The sequence below is a fragment of the Boleophthalmus pectinirostris genome, unplaced genomic scaffold (genome assembly GCF_026225935.1).
Source record: "Boleophthalmus pectinirostris isolate CB_2022bp ecotype Guang Dong unplaced genomic scaffold, ASM2622593v1 HiC_scaffold_13, whole genome shotgun sequence".
NCBI classification, from domain to species: Eukaryota; Metazoa; Chordata; class Actinopteri; order Gobiiformes; family Gobiidae; genus Boleophthalmus; species Boleophthalmus pectinirostris.
Genome location: NW_026571036.1, coordinates 20,563,944 through 20,587,886, shown reverse-complemented (window position 1 = coordinate 20,587,886; position 23,943 = coordinate 20,563,944). Strand labels below are relative to the sequence as shown.

The following is a 23,943-nucleotide window of genomic DNA, read 5'->3' as shown; positions in this document are numbered from 1 at the left end:
ACAAGACAGCATGCGGTTTTGAAATCATGCTAGGAAAAAAATGTTAGAATTATTTTTTTTTACCAGGTAATAAACATTTGGGGTCGTCACAGTATGAAGTATACTCTTTGGAATGGTTGATGGTTGGAGATGGAAGAAAAGAAGTAAAGGATGGGTGGAGGAGGGAGGGAGGAGAGGAGTTAGCAGATGAGTGAGAAAAATGGTCTATCCGAGTAATAGAGGAGGATAGACCAGAGATGTGGTGATGTGAGAGTGGTGGTGACAGTTGGTATATGGCTGCGATAAAGGTCATCATTATAGAAAATCAACTAATGCTATGCTGCAGAAAACGCCAATAGTGTAAAAGTCACACAGACTCTTCTCCTGCAGTGCTTCATTATAACAGATCTTTGTGTCCAAACTGGTGCATTTTATAAGTGCTTCTGAGGTAACAATACTTCATTCTTTTAAAATGGGGTGGGCCTATATTTTCTGATCTATGATATAATGTTGTTCCCTCATCAGAAACATGCTTCAAGTTGTGTTTTGTTTCATTCACACATGTTTAACCAAATCTAACCACAAGATCAAGGAGATGTAAAGCACTTTGTTTTGCAATTTTTATATGAAAAGTGCTCTGTAAATAAAGTTTGATTGATTGATTGATTGATTGATGCCCTAGCAGCATTGAAGGATTGAAGGGTCAAATGCAGATAAATTTCTCTATGGGGACGATAAAGGCTAACCTTAATCTTAACCTTAACCTCAATTTACACACAAACCCTGTATATTTAGGCTGAGTTCTTCTCTCAAAAAGACTCTCTGTTCGACCTTGTAATGTCACAACTTCATTAGAATCATTTTTGATCATTTCATCCCTGGATTTCTGTTAACTTGGAAACAGTCACCAGATGACATCAGAAGGTGGAACAGAGCATTTTGAGCTTGAGATGTAGACAAACTAATAATAAAGGGTTACTCAAACACGTGTGAATGAAACAAAACACAACTCCAGGTATGTTTTTGATGAGGTAACAACATTCTACCGTGGCTTAAACCTTACAAAAGTTAATTTTATATTAATGCTGGACCTTTAAAGGGGCTGTACCCAATTATAAAAGTAAATCAGTTTTACCCCAGTACAGTAATATTGTAAAAGTAGGTCTTAAGGTCAAAATGAGACTGCTGAGACAGTTCTGTGATACTACCGGCTAAACATTATGTATAAGTTGTGTTGTTAGCATGCTAGTTGTTGTCAGCAGTGCCATGAAATAAAATCTGCTTTTTTGAAAATTGTAAAAAGCATGTATAAGTAATTACAGTGAATAATTAGGATGCTACGGATGTGATTGCAAATTGAAGAATACATTTGGAGCACTGCAAACTGTAACTGAAACTAAAAATGAACTAGTTCTGATTTTCTGCATTTTTTCCCATATTTTAAAATCTGGAACAGTCCCTTTAAATAATGCATAAACTTATTCATTGTTATATTGTACGGCCACAGCACATCTGGAGAATGAGACACAACTCACTTAAGCAGATTTGATTGCCTAAAATGTGTCATAAATCTGATTATTGCATCTTTATTATAGCTCATCCATCAAAGTGAATTTTACTTATTATATTGTGAGAGGAAATGAGTTGATCTTGGTGCCTCTTTGAGTCATGCAAAGTAGTATTGTATATTTTTGCACTGTAGACACTTAAGCACATGTTGCAATGAAAGCAAGTCTTGTGATAAAAACACCATCTGGGCTGGTTTTAATGCGTCAACCTGCCAACTATTGTGATAAAACACAGTGTTAAATTTCAAAGCTTGCTCTAAGGCGTTTGCTAGTGCCAGTCTAAATTTAGACAGTGGTGGAAAGTAACAAAGTAAAAGTAGTAAAGTACTGGACTTAAGTAAAAATGATATGAATACTGATGATACTTTACTTGAGTACATTTTTAAGTGGATACTTTTTACTTTTACATTACTACACCTGAGAGCCTGTATCTGTACTTTATACTGCACTACATTTACAGGACTGAAAAATAAAAGTCATTTTTATTATTGGCTGAGACTTAGTGAAAATGCCGAGGGTTTATTTTTAACACATTCGTAATCTTGAGCAAACTAAAATATACAAATAAAAACAGCAAGGGAAAAAAACAATCTATTGTTTCTGTTGATCAAAATTCAGCACAAATCTTTATCAGTATCACTACACTTGAAACATTATTACATCTCACAATCTGAGGCATGAGGTGTTCCGGGTATGTCCCACCAGGAGGAGGCCCCGGGGAAGACCCAGGACACGCCGGAGGGACTATGTCTCCTGGACACAAGCTGGAGGATGTGTTTGGGGTGAAGGAAGTCTGGGAGTGCCTGCTTAGACTGCTGCCCCCGCGACCCAGCCCCGGATAAGCCGAAGAAAATGGATTGATGGATGCATGGATGAACAATCTGACACCAAATACTTTTACTTTTTAGTCATAAAAAGAAATTCTGCAGCTTTGACCTGTGTTAAATTGTGAATCTTTGTACTACTAAAACAGTTAAAGTCTTAATGTGATTGCACTGACCTCATTGATCATATTGTTAGCCCTTTGTCTCAGTTGCACAATGTTAATTCAAATATTCTAAATTCAGTGGTGAAAGAAGTAAAAGTACAGATATAGGAGCAAAAACTAAATATTCAATAAAAGTAAAAATCACTTAAAGTATTCAAAGGTGCACTATGTAACTTTTTGGTTGGGGGTCTCTCACCTGCTTGTTTTGGTGGAGATGCCATTATTCTGCCTGGAATGTTCGACAGTGCGATTTTAAATAGCTCTTCCTTACATTTATTCAATTACAGGTGGTTTTATAGCTCAAAAATACTTAGAAAAACAGGCATTCTTTCTGTGAGCGAGGTTGCCTCTCTGCAGATCTAAACCTGTTGGTCTGGTTTGGTCTCCATGAAAAAATGAATGTGAAAATGTGAGAAAAGCATTTGATGGACCTTCCACCAGAAAAGTTGCACAATGCACCTTTAAATACTTTTCATGGTAATTTTACTTTTAAGGAATTTTTTTTTTTTATTTTTTTTGCTCCTGTATTTGTACTTTTACTTTTACTTCTTCCACCACTGAATTTAGAATATTTGAATTAACATTGTGCAACTGAGACAAAGGGCTAACAATATGATCAATGAGGTCAGTGCAATCACATTAAGACTATAAACGTTTTAGTAGTACAAAGATTCGCAATTTAACACAGGTCAAAGCTGCAGAATTTCTGGCACTATGTTGAATTTGAGGAATATCTGTGTGTCTTTGACCAAGGTCATCTTTCAAGTTAACTTTTACTCTGGAACATTTTATCCTTCCCGGTAGCGTGAAATAAAACTAGGTATGCCTCAGAGGCTACATCGTTTGTAAGGTTAGTAAAATGTGCTTAGGCTAAATGCTGAAATTATCTTGCTACGCTACACACAAATTTAGTATAAGACATCAATAATTTCTTTCATAATTTAATTTAAAAACTCCCTCAGAGCAGTTAAAGAGCCCAGATTCTGCAGTTTTCTGGTCTATGATATAATGTTACTCATCACAAACAGATCTGGAGTTGTGTTTTGTTTTATTCACGTTTAACACACAGATTTATCCATACATCTTTGCTAGAATTATTTGGATAGTTTCTGCCCTGGAATTGCCAATCTCTACTGAACTAAAGGCAAAACGTAGCTGTTAACTTGAAAACTTCCACTACATGACATCACAAAGTTGAACAGAGTATTTTGAGCTTTGGAGATGTAGACAGACTAATAATAAATGATTGCTCAAACATGTGTGAATGAAACAAACCACAACTCCAGGTATGTTTTTGAAGTGGTAAGAGTATTATAATGTGGGTTAAAGCTCACAAGAATCCACTTTTTGTAACAGAGGACCTTTAAAATGTCAGTTTAATAGGCTGACACATGCACACTAAGGCTAAATAGCTGTAACATTCAAGTTGCATTTGAGTCAATTCAATCAATAATTCCTCTTTCATCAAATGTCAACAAAAACAACAGGGTCAGAATTGAACCAATCACAAAGTTCATACGCAAAATATTGATCAGGACTCACTTCTGGCTGTAATCCAATTTGACTGCCTGAAATCTGATATAAATCTGATTAAAGTATGTTTATTGTTGGTGTTTATTGAAGTGGATTCAGTTTACAGGCTAATCCAATTCCCAACGCTGAAAAAGCAGTGTTTATTTCTGTGGTAAAATCAAAACAAATTTAGTTACACAGAAATAAATTAGCGGCGGTTTAGCATTGGGGAATCCGTTGATCACATTACGCAGAAAGCAAAAAGGCATGGCTTGTCTTAAAATTCAAATGAGAGTTTGTCAATCATAATTGGCACTGCAAGATTGAAAAACAAGGGCGTTTGATGGGAGATCTACACACACTTCAATCAGTGATATACGGTTGTAATCTTGAGAAAAAAATAATTCCTCTTATCTTATGACAATGCAGTAATTAAAGTCTGATCACAGAAAATGGAATTTGATCAGTGCAGCCAATTAAGTTGTGAGCTGCAGATAAGCAGATTGGGCTGTAAGAAGAAATAGATATGCTATAAGTTTTGGTAGAGCCACATTTAGGAGAATGATATAATTAGGATAAAGAGACAAAATTTCAAGTGTTTTGTCTAATTAACTGCTGAAGTGTTTGGACCTATATTATCTTGTGTACGATGGAAATAGGAGATGTAACAAGGTGAATGCATGCAGCTCTCAGTATCTGCATCCAAATCAGGAACTAATTTGATGTAATGTGATTGACTTTTAACTAAGGCAGAGTGATGATCTGTGCAGGGCCTCTACAGTTTAAAGATTCATTACGTAACTTTTCTGGTGGAGCAACTGCAGTCTGCTTGGCTGGTGTTTTCCACTGTACGGTGTCAAACTTAAAAGGTTATCTGGAGGATTTATTTTTTTGTTTTTGTTTCAAATTGTCAATGAGAGTTTAAAATATCATTATAGAGATGCAGCAGCCTTGTAATCATGATGACCCCCCCACACACACATACACACACACACAAAAAAGAATGAAAATCTATCAACTTTGGACGTAGTGAGGCCAGATAAACATCAGCCATTACATAACGAGGCTACCTCATTATCTATTGGCTGTTAGGTTGTCAATCAAACTCACTACGTTTCTAGTGTAACTGACTCGCCGGCGCGCTGGGATTACATGGTTTAAGCAGAAGTTCTTAGAGGCTTTTTCAAACTGTAGCTTACTCGTAGTTCACACAAAGTTTGTTGTGATGTCGTACGAGGATTCAAGACCAGTTAGCTGCAAAAGAAAGTCAATTTTTGATGTCGCTGAAAGAAGAAGAGAAGGGGAAAAGGAGCAAAGCCAAACTGAGGTGATTCTTGGAGATTCCTTCCAGCAATGGCGCGACTGAAGCAGACGAAGGGTCTAAAGACTGACATGTCGGTCGTTAAATTATTTCTAGACAGGTCATTTCAACAGTAATTCTGAACGCGCACCGGTTGTAAACAAGCGTGATTTTTAGAGTAAGGAGGACGTGTTTCTACTGAGGGAGCTGTGGAGGAGGAAGATTTTTTTGAAAAAGGAGTGTTGCTGCATTTCTCTTCCCTTAGAAAAATCCTCTATACATCCTTTAACTATTTTGATTTACAAGTCAGCTCTGTGAAAAGGCAACCCCCTCACACAGATCTGACTAGCTCCTTCATCTTTGTTTATTTAATTATCATGTGTTGTCTGCAATGATTGTTTATTGTTTGATCTTTTTCAATGTGTTTTTTAACTACAAACGGCAAATAAACTGACCTAATCTAAGAATGCGTGATTTTTAAGTTTTGTTTTTTATCATTTAAAAACTTGCAATTGATTGAAAAAAGATCTGTTTAATGCCATATTGTGGGACATTCCAGGGAAAGCCATAACTCAATTCTCAATAGAAACAAGTAAGTTGAGGACCCTCTCCCAAAACATTGTGTTAGATAATGCAAAAGCATTCCATTAAAATGATTTTATACCATTCAGTTTTTAAATGATTGTAACCACACATTTAAAGTGCAAGTAATAACAATGCATTTTGAAGAGTTTTATCAGCATTGACTTTTACAGAAATTTGAGTGACATTAAATTGGATGTTTTGGACCAGAATCCAACAAAAGCTGGTGCTTTTGACAGATTTATTTTTCAAACTTTTCTATTTTTCTTGATTCTAAACATCAGCTTTAAAGACAAAATGTTCCCTTGCAACAATCCATCAATACAGAACGAGGATGAGAATATAACAGCCAAATGTGTTGTGCTGGTGGCCACATACAATATTTCTAAAAAGTGTAGTTATGTAATAGCTCTTATGTAATAATAGATCCTATAATATGCAAATTTGACTCTTGTGAGCTTTAAGTCATGTTAAAATGCAGATACCTCCTCAAATATACTTGGCGCTGTGTGTAATCCTTTATTATTAGTGTGTCTAGAGCTCCAAAGCTCAAAACGCTGTGTTGCACCTTGTGATGTCATGTAGTAGTTTTCAAGTTAACAGCTACCTTTTACCTTTAGTTCAGTAGAGATTGGCAATTACAGGGCTGAAATCATCCAAATGATTAGAGTGAAGGTATATGGAGTTTAAAAACACAGTGGAACCCTTCCTGTATTACCACATGACATCACAAGGTAGAACACAGTGTTTTCCGTTTGAGACAAGAATTCAGTCGAAATTTGCAGAGTTTCTGTGTTATACATGTGTGAATGAAACAAAACAAAACTCTAGGTATGTTTATGATAAAGAAACAACATTATAACATAGATCAGAAAATAATGTAATACAGGTCTTACAATAAGTCTGAAGGGAGATTAGTTTGAAACTTTTGGGACTGATCCAGGCGATAAGAAGACCATAATTACTGACCAATGAAGCACCAAGGACCATACTGAACCATTTCAGTCGCGCTGTCTTCTGTGTAGCTGGCATCGCATACTGAAAACGATGACCTTCACAAGGTACTGTCACTTGTAAAATATGCGCCATAAATGTTGAATGTGAAATGGTGTTTAAATATGAATGATGTATAGATGTCTGGGGTGAAGAGTGAAAAATTGATAATGCATAAGTGAAGAGTCAACAATGTTATAATCACAATATAATGGAAAAATCAGTTATGTCATTACTGAATGGTAGAAATGTGAAATGAAATAGTAAAGTAAGATTTAACTCACTGTCCTTACCTGCCAGAGTGGTGTAGTCGAGAAGGTCAAAGAGGACGATGGCGACCCCAAACCATGTGATGATGAGAGCGATCATGAGGAGCCAGGCCATGGGGGAGCTAAAGGTAATCATCAGGTCCTCCATGAAGGTCCTCTGAGAGCCTCTGGGGGCGGCGTCTGGGTCTCTGGTCTGGCTGCCCATTGGTACGGTAACCTGGAAGTCAAAAGGCAGGTTCAAATAGGGCGAAGAAAAGATGAAAAACAACAAAGGTGCATAGGGAGAGACTATTGCCATTTTATCAGCCGCTCTCAATTTTCACACCAAGTACCACAAAAGAAAAGATTTGGGTTCCCGAGTACCACCAGATTTAATCAAGTAAATAACAGGACTATTTCAGGTCTAGGGCTAAACCAGGTCTAGAAGTGGACTACATCAACTCACTGAACATTGTACAGTACAATTTGAGAAATACTACATCATATACTTTCTGTTTTTTGCACTTTGTTATAATATTTTAAATTGAGCTACTTTGTTCAATAATTTCCCCTGTGGATCATTAAAGTTAAGTGCAAGTCGAAACAAGGCAATAGGGCCTCAAGGTGAAGAGAGCCCCGTAAGATGCATCAAGGTTCCTGGGAACATGTTTGGGTTTCCTTTATTATTTGTTTGTCTACATCTCCAAAGCTCTAAATGCTGTGTTCCACCTTGGTTTTGATGAGGAAACAACATTAATACATAGATCAGAAAATAGTGTAATATGGGCCCTTTAAAAAACATATATGCCCCCAGACGGTCTATGGTGTCTTCAGATGGATCTGCCCAAAAATGAAGGATTTCAAGGACTATACACAAAGTTTATCAGAGCATCAAAGTTAAAAATGAAAACTCCAGTTATGTCCAAAATACTTGAAGGATAAACTGAAATACAACATTTCAAAGACTGTTACAAATTAACGTGGGAGTCAATCGACAAACATGAAGTAAAAGCTTTCAGTGCATTTGCTGTCATTGTGTCTCTAGGAAAGACACTTCACACATGTTGCCGACTCCAGTTCTGTTTAAAGTTGACACTTAACAATGAACAAAAACACATAAGCAACACAAGCCATGTGTAAAAATATTGATTTTTGCATTCTCACATTACAGCACAGGACAAACTGCCTTGTTCAAAACCACCACAACGCATAAAACTGACATATAGCAACCTAGTCACTTCAACTCTGAGCTAATAAAGCGGTGTTTAAATGTCCTTTTTATTCTAAGTGCCAGTGCCCTGTAACCATTTTCCAAGCGTGTGCCCTTTTGATTAGTGACATAATGATATAGATCCCTTCGTGCTCTGTTATTGCTGAACATGCAAGATTTGTGCAGCCTCAAATGTGCTGATCTCACCTTTTTAAAAACCCATGAGGTGAAAAAAATAGATATTAAAATCTATCCGTTAAACACATTACCATCAAGAGTGATTACGGGGGAGTATGGTGTTTTAATTGCAAAGGCTGACGCAAAAACAGCACGCTAAGATGCTATCAATAGTCCATTTAATTCACTATATTGGATTGTATTGAGAGAGCCTCCCACTATGCGACGCATGTGATTCAAATCTCTACTTGACAGAGAATAATTGCCAAAACAGCATGAAAGTGGCACATCTTTGAGCCCGTATATGGCTTGAAAAATGACTGCACGCATGTAAGCTACTGTTCTGATTAATACACACAACGCTCTATGCACTTGGTGAATAATTCAGGTTTGTGTGTGAAAAAAAAAAAAAAAAAACAAGACAGAGAGGAGACGAGCAAACCCAGATTACCCCAGGTGATGAGGAGATTAAATTCCATCAAAGTTTGAAAAATCCATTCAAGAAGACAAATGGCTTCTCTAAAGAAATTCCTCATTGTTGTATGGCTGTGGTGAAGGGGTGCAGTAATGTCATTATAGCCGGTGTTGGGTTGTTTGTGTTCATTATGCGCGATGAGAGTGCAAAAGAAGATTTATTTTCACGTGTACATCTCCAAAGTGATAGCCACAACATGATGATAGACAGACCTGTTATTTATGAGGCCCAATGGAATACGCCTCAAACCCACTTTACAATACACTCCTAACAAGATGTGATTTAGACCGGCACATTATAATCAACAAATTATATATTATAGAGTAATGCGGTCAAGATGATGCTGATAAATGAACGTGGATTTTGCATGGACATGTCATGAAATAGCATTAACTTTTCTGGCCACTTGCTTGTCTCCTGGGAGATGTTGTTTGCCTGGAATGTTCTACAGTATGGTATTATGGTATATTATCATTTCAATTTTAATATAGCGCTTATCCACCTTCAAGGCACTCAAGGAACCACTCACCCATTCATACACACATTCAATCATACACCAGTGTCCATAGACTCTAGGGGTGATGGGTTAAGTGTCTTGCCCAAGGACACAATGGCAGTATTCATCTGTGGGAGCTGGACTGCCAACCTGTGGGTCTGCAGATCAAACCACTCAACCAATGAGCCATTGTTTTCCAGTAAACTTTCCCTTGAATTTATTCAGTTACATGCAATTTTATTCTTCAAAAGCACCTTTAAAACATTCTTGTTATGATTAGGCTCATTTGTCCACAGATCAGACCCGTAATTTCTTGCCTTGACTTCTTTTAGTCTTGATACAGACTTGTTTGATATTATATTGTGTAACATTAAAGGCAAGTCATTAATAAGATATTTAGGGGGGCCATATTACTTATTTTCTTATGTTATAATGTTGTTTTCTCATAAAAAAAACATACTTTATTTACACGTTTACCATAGAAATCCTGCATATTTGGACATTAGACCATAGAGTTCTTCTCAAATAGAAAACACTCTGTTTCAACTTGTGATGTCATGTAGTAATACTAGAAGTGCTCCACTGTGTTTATAAACTCCATACATCTTTACTGTAATCATCTGGATGATTTCAGCCCCGGAATTACCCATCTTTACTGAACTAAAGGTAAAAGGAGCTGTTAACATGAAAACAACAGCTTCGTGACATCACAAGGTGGAACAGAGCATTTTAAGCTTTGGAGATGTAGATGGACTAATAATAAAACATTACTCAAACATGTGTCAATGAAACAAAACAACTATGTTTTTAAGGATTACATTACATAAGGGAAGGCTTGAAGCTCACAAGAGTAAATTTTGTGCAATATAAGACTTTTTGGTATTTTTCCACTCTGAAGACATTTCTAGCAGAGAGTATTATGTGTTTATGTCCTGATACCTTGGTTTCAGATACAGTACTAGCACACATTTCACCTCAGTCTGTCAGCTTGTCCGCATCATTCAAAGCAAGCATCAGAGCAGATAATTGAATATGATTGGTCAGTATCAAGGGACCAGAATATCTTCCCAGTATAAGCTCACTGGTCATTGCCGTGAACAGCAGCTGCGTCACCCATCACACTTTCAACAGTTATTTAGAGCTGTCAGATATGCAGATATTTCTATGGGTCCTCTGGAGTTATATAACGAACAGCATTGACGTGTTCTGATTCAGGAGCAGGTCTCAGGCTGACCTTTCTGTTGTAGCATTCAGATAACAAACTACAAAATCAATTTAACATAATTCTACCCACTCAGTGCACTATTGTGTGTTTGTATTGGCGCGCATGCAACTCACCATTGATTCGGCGGAGCTGGGGTGAGTATCATTGTACTGAATTGTTGTGTGTGGAGGGAAAGAAAGAGCGTGATCTAAACCTGACCATTGATCTACTGAAGGCCTGGCAACAAGCGAGCTGGGCCGCCGTATTGATCCAGAGCAGGTAAAACAGTCACGATTTTACAATGACAGAGTTCAAATGTCCTCGGGCACACTTTGGGGAAAACCATCCTCTTCACCGCTACTGGGAAGTTCAAGCCAAATTCTGAAACTGTTTGCACAATGTGTGATAATGACTGAAAAATTAAATCCAATGACTTGCAAATCTCATTGTCGATGCAGTGAGGGACACACCAGTGCCATCTAGTACTGCTGGCATCACTGGTGAACATGAGCATAAATTAAACAAATAATCTCTTCATAAAAATACATGACAATAAATTACAACCATATTGAATATTTGTTATATTGTTTATATTTTGAGTAATTAGGAGCTAACCAACCAACCAATGAGAACGTTACAACCAAAGAACTGTGATCAATCAGCCTGGAAAAGGGCATGCCAATCAAAAATCTCTATGGATCACTGCAGTGGGTCTTGGGGTCCAAAAGTCTATATAAAACAAAGTTATACCCACAGCTTCAGAAATGTTATTATAGGTGCTAGAGTCAGAGTTATTTTGGGCACAAGAAAAAAGTTTTTGCCACTCATAAGATTTCATTTGTTGATACTTTTCAGCTGATGTAATCAACATTTTCTGAGGAAGGGGGGTGAAGCTAACTGGAGGTACTGCTCTGTTACTCAAGATAGACTGTAATCTGAGTTTTGTTTCAACACAATTTGACCATAAAGAACTGATTTAGCTGGAACTAAAATAGGTGATATCTGATTTGTGCTGTTAAACAAGTCCTTCTCAAATGTCACAAGCCAGCCAGCGTGAGCCAGCAGTTTTTCAGTTAGTCACTCTCACCTTTTTGTTGAAAATCAAACACCTAAATAGGCCCATGGATGTGATCAGAAGCTCTTGAAAATGTGTTGTTGAGATTAATGTAATATTTTTTCTTGGGGTTTCAGACATTCAAACAAAAATATCACACATTGGTAACTGCTGAACATTCTTCCATAGACAAATATTCAGAATCCCCCTGACTGATATCACTATTAATACATACTGTACATTTTTGATGAATGAGCTCTCTCAAAACTCCATTCAACATTAGTTACTCCATTCTCTGACTCATGGAGTTTGCATATGTACCTTATGTCTGTGTGCTGTTTTGAAAACCTGCTGACCGGCCCACCTGTTGTTAGATTCAAGTGCTGAACTTCACACAGCACAAAAGGACACCAACTGCGCCTGCCTCCTCCTCCACCTCTGCGCTCAAGGAACGAACAGAATTAGAAGCATGTGGGCTGCTGGCCGCTAACTGCTCCGAAGGGCAAATGAAAGGCGACCACAGCGCAGTGACGCTACAGTGAGCCATTAAACATAGCTTTTAGACGAGGAATGACACTTTTCTGACAATTAGGCTAAACATATTATTTTGCAGAGGAACATTAGGGTTATAGGAAATGTGGATGGGTTTTGAATATGGTTTTGATGTTTATTTGAAATCCTAGAAAGCATTTGATGAGTCACAATTGCACTAGAAGCCAAAGACAGGCGCTCATATCACATTACATAAACATTGTGTTAGCTGACTCGCTAACAAAATTACCCAAGTGTGTGAATAGGATATCAGAAGTACATGGCAGGCCTATTAAAGAAAGTTACTGTATACTATATTAGTATACAGTTTGAAACTTAATAACTTCATAACTGTGCCAGCGTCATCATTATAGCTTAGACAAGTTTCAGATAATATATGGGTTAGGGTTATGCAGAAACAGAAATAAACACATAAAGAGTTTTGATAATGTAGTTTGCATTTTAAACACTTGTTGGTCATAGCCTTGGGTTGCAGTAAATTTCAAATAAAAAAGTAAAAATAGCTTTTTCATTTCCAGTTGTCGTTCTGTTAATATTACACAACACAACACATAAACCACATGGCGTCACTGTTTTCTCTAAAGTCAATCATCATAACAATTACAAAAGCATAAAATCAGAATGACTTTGACATCAAAAAATGAAAAACTTCACAGAATCAATATGAGTTTTTCAAAGTAAAATCCAAAATGAGAAATATTACTGTACCTTGGTCTCTGAATTTGCTCCGCACTTTCACAACCTTCACCCCTTATGTGCTAAAAAGCAATGTTACAGTAGAAACCTGTGTTTAACTTTGACACTTCTATGTGCAAAGCGATTTGAAGGAAGAAAATGTTGAGTGAAGCAAAACTCAAATCCAGCAACAAAAAACTCCCCGTGCCTTGCTGTAGTTCACACCGAGTCTAAAAATAGTCTTCACAGGAGAAAAAATAGATCACTAATCCATGTATTTTTATGACTACTCCCCTGGGTTTCAACTTGTATTCAATAAATAAAAAATCCAACTACTTCTTTAACTTTTGTTGCTGGAGGTTACAGCCCAAAGGCAGCCAGACTGACAGCCAGAAACATACGGTACAGTGGCCAAAAGGGGGCTGACCTGATCCAGCTAACCCTGCCCCCAATGAGCCCTCAGATAAAACTGAAGACGAAGGACAAGCTTAAATTAAGATGAGGTTGAGAGAGAGGGACAGAGGTGAGTCTAGTCAGAAGGAGAAAAAGGGCAACCTAAGTGTCCACCGAGCATCACGGCGAATTAATCATGCTATAAAGACGTACGCAAGGGTCTAGGGCATTTGACGCATGTCCAGTGTTTGCCCCTCCGAGAACCTATTACGCTTAACTGTTGTCAGACCCTGCGCCCTCTGTACCACTTCACTACATTTGTGTAAGCTTCAATATCCGTCTAACCACCTGGAGATTTGAAATTCTCCCATGAGTCTTGCCTAAGCCTTGTCGCCGACGTACAAAGTAAATAATTGAATTGTCACTTTGCCCCCATGTGGGTTTTTTAAGGTTTGATCACAAGTTCTTTCCAAAGAGCCACTTTTAAACTGTGTGCAAGCTGTAAGGAAGGAGTAACCTGACCCCCAGTCGTGCCCTGGGAGCCCGCTGCCGTGGCTATAATTAGAGGTAGACACAGCAGCTGGTGTTAACGCAGGGCTGGTCTGCTTTATGTAGGCCAGTTAGACACACCACTTACACACATACCAACGCAAAAGTCCAGGAAAGCTCCAGAGACTCAGTGCCAGTTTAAATACTTCAACATCCAATCATTACTTGATTGGTACAGTTGACCTTATGCAAATGAAATACAAAGTCAGGCGTGATTTATGCAAAGGTAATCTTGAGCTAACACATCTTCAATTGATTTGTAAGAGTAACCTTCAAGAGAGTTGTGGTATTTTTTATTTTGTGTGTTAAAAAGGTTCTTTCAACAGCTTTTCATCAGCCTTTTCAAATGTGGTGAAACAAACCCTAAGTTTTTCTTCTTATTTCCCCATAAGAGTTACTGTTACTATTTCATACAAAACTAAAACATACATGGAAGGCAAGAATTATTTTTATTTTGTGTGGTATATTCTGGCTGACGTGGTTACTGATGGACAATGGACAAGGGTGCTGTTTTTGTGAGCATTTTTTTTTTTAAATTAGTATTTTTATATTTCTATTGTTGAAAATGTGTAAAATTTCATAAATATATTAACACTAAAACACATTTGGAGGCATTATGATTACACAACCCATTATTTGCTGCTAAATGTAACTCGTGACAGCATCATCCCACTGCTGTAATCAAAATTGGCTATGCTCCAAAACTTATTTTTAAAGATCCTATATCATGCTAAATTGACACTTGTGAGCTTTTAGCCATGTTAGGATGTTGTTACCTCCTCAAAAACATATTGTTTTCACACTTCACCATTCACTTTTTCACTTTCATCATTCACACTTGTTTGAGTAAACCTTTATTAACAGACTGTCTACATCCCCAAAGCTCAAAATGCTATGTTCCACCTTGTGATGTCATGAAGCTGTAGTTTTAAAGTTATACACTAATTTGTACTTTTTGTTCAGTAGAGGAGGGCAAATCCAGGGTTGAAATTATCCAAATGATTCTTGTGAAGGTGTATGGAGTTTAAAAACACAATGGAGCACTTTCTGTATTATCTCATGACATCCCAAACTGGGACAGCGTGTTTTCAGTTTGAGAGAAGAACTCAGAAGCCTAAATATGAAGGCTCTGTATGTTAAACATGTGTGAATGAGACATGATTGTATGTTTGTGATGAGGAAACAACATTATCACATAGATTAGAAAATAGTGTATGGGCCCTTTAAAGACATGTTTTTTAGGTTTTTAGTGAATCATAATGTAAAATGATCATGTTACTTCTGCATTTCATCTCATACAACTGGTAAAAAGTCCATCTGGCTCTCAAAATAGGAACAACAACAGTTTTCAGCTGTTAGCAACCTCACCCTACTCCAGCCACCTTTTTAGAGTGAAGTCAGCATACTCACTGCACAGACTTCCACTCCAAAAATAAAGTTACAGTGAATTTCAGTTCACCAGACATCTGCCTGGACATGTGCTCTTTTGCTTCTAATTAGATAGTCCATTCTATTATCATCTGCCTTATCTCGGAGAAAGGGAACAGGCAGCAAAGGTCACATCTATACTGCAATATTTTACTATGTGACAATAGATTACTTTTAAGTTTATGAGTAAGGTGGTAAGTTTTAAAGGTGCATTATGTAACTTTTCTGGTAGAGGGTCCACCAGTTGCTTGTTTCCATGGAGATATTATTGCTTTATGTGCAATGTTCCAAAGTATAGCATTAAACTTATTTCACTAACCGGACGATTTACAGGTGAGATCTGTGAAGAGGCGACCCCACTCACAGTAGGAATACATACATTTTTAAAGCTATTTTTTAGCAATAAAAGCACCCATAATTGTATAAATGCATCTTATATAAGTTTAATACCATATTGTGGAATATTACAGGCAAAGCAATAGCATTTCTTTCCTAAAAAGTGCACCTTTAATTTATTTGATGATATTATACCAATATTTTTAGGATTCTCTTGAGTCAAAAAATTGAATAACAAAAACCTTCTCCTTCAAATATGACTGTACTTCTCACTAAGGACTAAGGTGTTAAATAATTTCTTGCCGTTAGCAGCATTAGCATTTCGGCCAGGCCAGTTTTGGCTGCAAAGGTCAAAAGAAAGTGCTGGAGGTGATCAGTTATGAGAACAGCTCAAATCCCAATGAAGAATGTGGGTGGAAGACAAAACTTTTATGCCTGAAAATGTGTTAAGTCTGAATACTTCACATTGGAAGAGATTTTCATTTGATCAGATCATTTCCTACATATTTTCTGTGATAGGAAGAAAACTTTGAAAATATATTTAATTACAGAATACTGAATACTTGAATTAAAATGTGTTTTGGAACATATTCTGATACATGGTCCAATTGGAGTACTGTATTCTGAATACCTGGAATACTTTTACATCGAGCTGCATTTAAATTATAGAGTGAAAAACACAACATAGTAGCCTGCTTAAAACAGTTTTATATTTGTTTTGTTGTTTTTAATGCATTTCCTATCACTAATGGAGATGGGAAATTTACACATGCTCACACCATAAGAGCAGAGTTGTCTGTTTCTCACTGTTTATGTGCAGTTTGAAGCTTAAATTACATGATCAAATACCATAATGTATTCCCTTGATCTGAATACCCCCAAATGAAAAAGTAACTGCACCTATAAGGTTACGCAAAATTAGTATTCTGAAAATGTATTCTCAGTATTAATTTATTTCCTAACACAGCATACATTCTTGCAACTGCAACATTATAGGCACATAAAATGAAAAATAGAGAGCACATCGAGAGACTGGTGTGTCCGTTCAAATAAACAATAATGCACGCTTTGGTATATGTGTAAAAATGCATAGATGATTGCTATTTGTTACCCACGGGGCTACATATCAGGCTGTGCATAAAATTACCACCACCAAGAAGAGGAGGGTGGTCACAGGCAATGCCTGGCAGCACAATCCCACAGAGCTTCCTTCATAGTAACACAACCTCTGTCGTCTTAACCGTATTTACATGGCTTCATCTGTGCACCTAATAAATGTTTATGTTTAGCCTCGTTTGGTTGGTTTGGCTTTTAGTTATTTATCTGTCATTTCATTTATTTCTGTCAGATCAGTGCACGGCGTACGCTCGCAGCTCGCACCCATGAGAAATGCTGTGATGAAATCAGCCATCCAAAGTAATTCTGATGAAACTAAACGCAATGAACAAGAACAACGCTCGTGTCTCTCTGTATCGGGCAAGACGCAGTGCTGTTGCTTGGGAAATAAAAATGATCTGAAATAAGCCTCCTTTCACTTGATATTAAACATAATCGACTGCTGCACTGCCCATTTGGAAGTGAAAAAGTGAAGGACGAGTACAAGGAGAGATTTGCTTGTTTGCTCGCGGTGTTGGCCTTAGTTCAGAGCATCTGTGAGGAGCGGTGACTCCGGAGACAGAGCCTTGGCCGATGGAGATTCCCAGCATGCACCTGTGGCTGTTGGAGCATTCATTGTTTGAGGCTACGACCAGGGCGACACTCTACTCCACGGCCCGCTGAACAACTGCTCATCCACACAAACTAACTTTATTTTATGTTACCAAAGCTAGGGTCTCTCAAGCATTACTCCTCTGTCAAATTTTCTTAGACTGTATAACATCATCATTTTACTTTAAAGGTGCACTATGGAACTTTTCTGCATTTCTCTCCAGCAACTAGGTCAGGTATGGGGATGCACTAGACAGTTTGCAAAAACCCTGGAAGTGCAAGTTCAGGCACCAGTCAATCAGCAAAGAGCCATATATTCTGTGTTGGATCAAGGATTTAAAGCCGGAACGAAGAGAATGTCCGGTGAATTTTATCAAGGGGAAAGACGTTATTGCCCTTCTTCCTATGGGATTTGGGAAAAGCTTAATATATCAGTTAGCCCCATTAGCGGCGCCAAATAGCAGCGATTGGTTTAATAAAAAAGTACCTGCCTAAAGTTGAGTGAACAAATTCTAAAGCTGTGAAGTCAGATGGTTTCTACAAAGTGAAACTGGCTGATGAATTAGGCTAGTCATCTGCTGGTCCCCATGAAGATGTTATTGTTTTGCCTGGAATGTTTCAGTATGAAATTAAACTTAAATCTCCATGAAGACAAGCAAGTAAGGTTTTGGTCAGAGGTGACCCCACTCATTGTATACATAGATGTTTTTCAGTTCTGTTTTTTTTTTTACTGCAGTAATATCACTGTATATGGACACAACTGAATTATAATAGTAATTCAGTAAGATGTCTTACTCATGGTCAAAGGCAGCTCAGTGGGTAGAGTGTTTGTCCACTGATCCGAACATTGGCGATTCCAACTCCCACAGATGAATGCTGTTGTTGTGTCTTTGGGCAAAACTTAACCCACCTTGCCCCAGTGTCTACATACACTGGTGTGTAAATGGATGAGTGGTTTCTTGATGTGAAGAGATTTGAGTGCATTGAAGGTTAAGCGCTATATAAAAATATGATCATTTACCATTTAAGACTATTCTGTAGAACATTCTGGACAAATCATGAACATCTCCATGGAGACATGCAGGTAAAAGACCATCCACTGGAACAGTTATGTAGTTCATCTTTAATATTGGAATACTCTGTTTAGAAGTTAGTATAGCTCTTGAATAAAAAAGTTATTCATTCATTTGCAAAGCCTGGTGAGTTTTTGGAATACAGACAAAAGTTTATTCTTCTTGTTACAGCAGATATGGACAGAGCCTAGGCCTGCCCTGGTCAGAGACCAACAGCCTCTCCCCCCAGAGCATCCCCTCTTCCATCTCCCAGAGGATCTCCCCCTAGAGCATCTCCTCTGAGTCTCTTCCCCAATGTCTCTGCCCCTTAGACTTCTTACACAGAAATACAAGTTACATACATAATACATTATACAAAGTAGAGTGACTTTTGTTTCAGACGCTGGTGCTTATCAACTTAACATACATTTGAGAACAGCTAGACAACACACAGTTTCCTGAGAGAGGAGACTGTTGTGTCTGCTGAGCCTTTACACATGTTAATGAACTCAGGTAGAAATCACATTCATTTACACAAAAACAGATTGATAGAAATCTTTCCACATTATAAACTTCCATCACAGGCAACACGGTAACTGAATGATGCCTCATAGCAAGATGGTAAGGAGTTTTGTTTGTCTAATCTTATCTTAGGATCTTATCTTCAGGTGTCAAAGTGGATGGAAGTGGATCCCATTCTCAGCATCAACCCAAAACATGCACAAAATACAGATCCTTCAGACTGGCATTCCTGATCATAATCTCAACTGAATATCTGGAAATGGCTACTGGGGTGCTACAATGCGGTCATTCACTGCTCCTGGTAGAATCTCTCTATGGCAGGCATGTCCAAACTATGGCCCGTGGGCCAATTGCAGCCCTCGGACAAATTTTTCTTGGCCCTCAGGCTTCTAGATGGATTGGCCCAAATTACCTTACATCATCAAATTACCTTACAGTTTAGTTCTTAATGCAATTTTTTTGAAAATCTACCTTGATAAAGCGAATATTTAATATTTAGTGTGTGGTTTTAAGGATCTTAGCATGAGCCATCAGTGTTAATTCATGCTACTGGTGTTAAACATGCACATATTTGAATTGTTCACTGTACTGAGCATCAGTTTGTGGCCCTCGATCAGACCTCTGCTTCGTCTGTGTTTAAATATGTGGCCCTTGATGAAAAAAGTTTGGACACCCCTGCTCTATGGTGTCTACCCAAAGTCTACCCAAAACCTGAGAAATAAATCCTTTAATTACATGTTTTTCCATACCGCCTATCATTTTCAGTTCAGTAATCAAACCTTGTAAATAAGTTTCCTTTATTTGACAGCTTGGGTGAGATTCATTTCCAGTTTGTTTTGAAAGGTTTTGAAAGAAGCTGACATTGTTCAATGATTTGTACATGCATCAGTATCCCTATTGTTGTAAGATACTTGCAAGGAGGATTTATGAAGCAAATGTGGCAAGTAGTGGATAACCTAAACTCTGACAGACAGGGGATATGAGATACTGGTTGGAAACACATCTTCGTAGCTGAACCAGTGCTGTGTTCATACAATTATTTTCATTGTGATCTATCTCTTTGAAAAACATCTTAGGACATATTATTCAGAGATCAACAAGCACCTTTAAAAATCATGAAAGCTCTCCTCTGGGTAAGTGTGTCCTTTATTATTAATGAGTGTCAGCGAACCTTACTAAATTATTACCATATTTTTCATGGTCGCAAACTGTGTAGCTGCATTTAGGGTGATTTAAATTTCAAATCAGTCACAACAACAAAAACAGGTTCCTCTTATTTCTAACTTTGAAACATATTTTCCGCTGTGTCTATTGTGCACTGTGGAGTAAAATGTACGTGGGTTGCTCTTTGGTACAATTAAGTAATTAGCCTGTGTAACCTTAAGAAAAGGCAGTGTTTTTGCTAGGCTGTATATGGCTGTATAAGATATCCATTAGAAGGAAAGGGGCACGTAGGGTCAGCGCTGACTGCAGTGGGCTTTATCACCCGCAGACTTCACAGGATCAGCTTGGAATCAACTAAAAGCCCTATTCTGAGCAAGCAATATGTCTTTGTAAGGGATCTGTCCAAGGGAAAAACAAGGATTTTCATCCATAGTCTAACTGTATGGCTATTCACTTTATTAATATGTGTTTTAGGGGGTGATGTTGATTAGACATAGCCTGATTCATCAGCTGGTTTCACTTCGCGGAAACCGTCTGACCTCGCAGCATTAGGATTTGTTCGCTCGATGGTAAGCGGATACTTTTTGTCATTTAACCAACCACTGCTATTTGTTTCATGACGTATGTAATATGCCACCAACGGGGTTAACTGGTATATTAAGCTTTTCCCAAATCCTGTAGGAAAAAGGGCAATAACATCTTTCCCCTTGATAAAATTCATCTAACATTCTCTTTGATCCAGCTTTAAATCCTCAATCTCAGGAACTGTTGCCAACACAGAATGTATGACTCTTCGCTGGTATCTAGACTCGCACTTCCAGGGGTTTTGCAATCCATCTAGTCTATTCCGATTCCTGACCTAGTCACTGGAGAGAAATGAAATTGAGAAGAGGCACTAGGTGGCGCCAGCCTGGCTAGATTAGACAGGAGTATGGGGTAAAAATGGGGAGATACATTCAGAAAAAAATCCAATACAGAAACAAAAAGATTTGGGGGCAGAAATGGTTGGACTTGTAGTGGCTATTTTAAAGAAAAATGTGTACTGACTATTTTAAAGGAAATTTTCGGGTAGATGGTTTTCACCTGCCTGTCTTCGTGGAGCTGGAGATTTCTTTCTCTGGAAATTTCCAAAGTATTAAACAAGAAGTGGTTCCAGTAGGCTAGTCATAGATCAGGTCAGTGTAGAGGTGACCTGGCAGACTGTAAGAATGCAAGTTTTTTAAGGTATTGTTTTACCTTTAGAAAGACCAGTAGCTGCAAAAAGTTTAAGATTATATGCCATACTGTGAAAGAATCAAGGCAAACCAATAACATCTATAGAGACAAGCATGCAGGTGGTGGACCCTCCATCAAAAAAGATACAAAGGTTGCATAAAATAGATCTGTGACATTACCATAAACTCTATAAATAAATTGACATCCAAATAGGAAGAGAGTGCTTCTGGGGGTGCTTCTGGCTGCATTGACTAAGCTCCAATTCTCTTTGTATTGAAAAATAGTCACCCCTCTCTTCATAAATGTTGCTATCCGGCTCTTCATTTTGGTTTTAAAATGTTCGTATTAACCTGTTCTACACGATCCTGGTGTTTTTATTTTGGTATTTTGTCTGTAAATCAATTGTTATTCCTAATGTGGAACTCAGCTCCTAATACACCCCATAACTGCTAGCCTCAGTGAGCTTCATTTAACTGGAGCCACATGTGACGTCACACTCCCTTCGTCCACTTCTTTGAACGGTCTATGGGTATTACACTGCAGTATATTCTGGCTACTTTTTGGACACATGCACATTCACTATCTAAATAGCACATCTCCACTCTCCTATCTCAGACCCATGCATAGCTGATACCAGAAAACCCATTAAACCTTTTTCTCTGTACATTGCATTTAACATTTGAATATTTCCATACAGTGCGTAGTGTAGATATATCTGGAACCGTAGCTCTCCATTTACATTTGTGAGCCTGTGTATGTCTCCAGGCCTCAAACAAGAGGACACTGAGGAAGCTGTGATTAAAACACAAGTGAACATCTCTCATCAGCCATGCATTTTGTGTCGCCATGGTATCACACCTTCCGCACCACTTCTTCACTTTTCATTTTACACAAACACACACCCACATGCACACACACACACACACAAAAGTTGTATCTGTAAACTTTATGTCCTCCAATCACCTTTATCCCTTGTTTACAGCCAGACTATTTCTGCCTTGTCTGTTCTTATATCAGTAGTGGAAGATAATAAAGTACAAGATGTAAAGTTATTAAAAATTTGTACTTTTTACTTTTACTTCTACTTTTGAGAGGAGGTAGTTGTACTTTTTACTAAATTAAAGTTTTGAATATTTGTACATGTTTGTAGTAAAATCGTGACTAGAGCTTTTGATATCAAGCTTACACAAAAATAAATGCAAAAATTCTTAAGAAAATTAAACAAAAAAAAGTTTTGTATTGACCCTATTGATTAATTTTTAATCAGTATGACTATATTTGTAACACTCATTAACACAGCAAAATATTTTACTTTACTGTACAAGTACATTTTTGCACTTGCATTTTTATTTAAGTAAATTTTTTCATGTGATACTTTGACTTTTCCTTAAGTAACAAAACTGAGTACTTCATCCACCACTGCTTATATCACACTTTGGTTACCTTTTGATCCCCTTATCCATCTTGGTTTGCTGTCTCCATGCACACACCCAAGCTTCTTATTAAATTAGTAATAATGTTGCCATGCACGCTCCGGGGAGGCTGCTGTTATTGACTTCATTATGCAAATGTAAACCAGCCTAAGGATACCACTGATGGGATAACACTTAGACACACAGTCTGGAGGAGGGCAACGCAGCTTTAGAACTATATCTGGTGCTGTTTTGGGATAATTATGTCAAACAAACCAGTGGAGATGAAATACATATTAAGGATAAATATGATAAATAAACAGCTGTAGAGTTTTAACCGGAAATTTGTGTGTCCCCTTAACAAATCTTTTCTTTTTTTTTTTTTTTTTTTAAATATTCATAATAGTAAATTTTTTTATAGCACTTTTCCACTTTCAAGGAACTCAAAGCACTTTACACCAAGGAACCAATCGCCTATTCACACCAGTGTATGTAGACACTGGGAGCAACGTGGGTTAAGTGTCTTGCCCAATAGTTTAGGGCAGTGGTTGTCTTTTTCACACTAAGAAAATATCTTATCTGGTTTTTCAAGTGACACCAGCCCCATCTAGGTCAATAACAGGACTAGACCAGATCTAAACTAGCCCTAAGTATGGTCCAAAATAGAAATAAATACAGTTCTAAACAAAGACAAGCCCAACAGTGCTGGGAAAAAAGTCAGAAATAACACAACTGTAGATAGCCTTGTGTACTATTTGAGACACCAAATCATTCCAAATCAATAAGACTGCTGGTGTTATGGGACTGTATGATTCCAGACACAGAAAACTAGCTAAATGTCTCTCCCTTATCCTTATCCCTATTTCACTCTTCACTTTTCCATGAGGCTAAAGACAAGAGAAGAAGATGATGTAAATTTTATATAAACAGTATTTGTTTCTAGGTTTTGTTTGGTTTCATGCAGCAAATACAGCTTTTTTATTATTCATAATTGTATTTTTAACTGCGACGATGCATACTCTGGAGGTGGCAAGATTTTGTTGGCCAATAAATCCTGCTCCTGCATTTTTAAATAGATCATGAAAATGGTGTACAGATAATCTCATATTGGGAAAACTCATATTGTTTATTGCCAACAGATTTTCCTTTTCA

At 37.6% G+C, this 23,943-nt stretch overlaps 1 protein-coding gene across 4 annotated transcripts in view; it reads right to left on the bottom strand.

The window, feature by feature from the left end:
- trdn (triadin) overlaps positions 1–13,407 on the bottom strand; it is a 28,808-nt gene extending 15,401 nt beyond the window's left edge. For 2 of the 4 annotated variants that reach the window (XM_055149617.1, XM_055149618.1), the window contains exons 1-3: positions 13,047–13,407; positions 7,207–7,408; positions 64–105 (exon numbers count right to left, since the gene is read on the bottom strand). In XM_055149617.1, coding sequence (XP_055005592.1) covers positions 64–105; positions 7,207–7,396 — 232 coding nt within the window. In that variant the 5' untranslated portion in view covers positions 7,397–7,408; positions 13,047–13,407. The remainder of the gene's footprint in view (positions 1–63; positions 106–7,206; positions 7,409–13,046) is intronic. The other 2 variants (XM_055149619.1, XM_055149620.1) reach the window with 2 other exon arrangements.
- Positions 13,408–23,943: the final 10,536 nt, after the last annotated feature.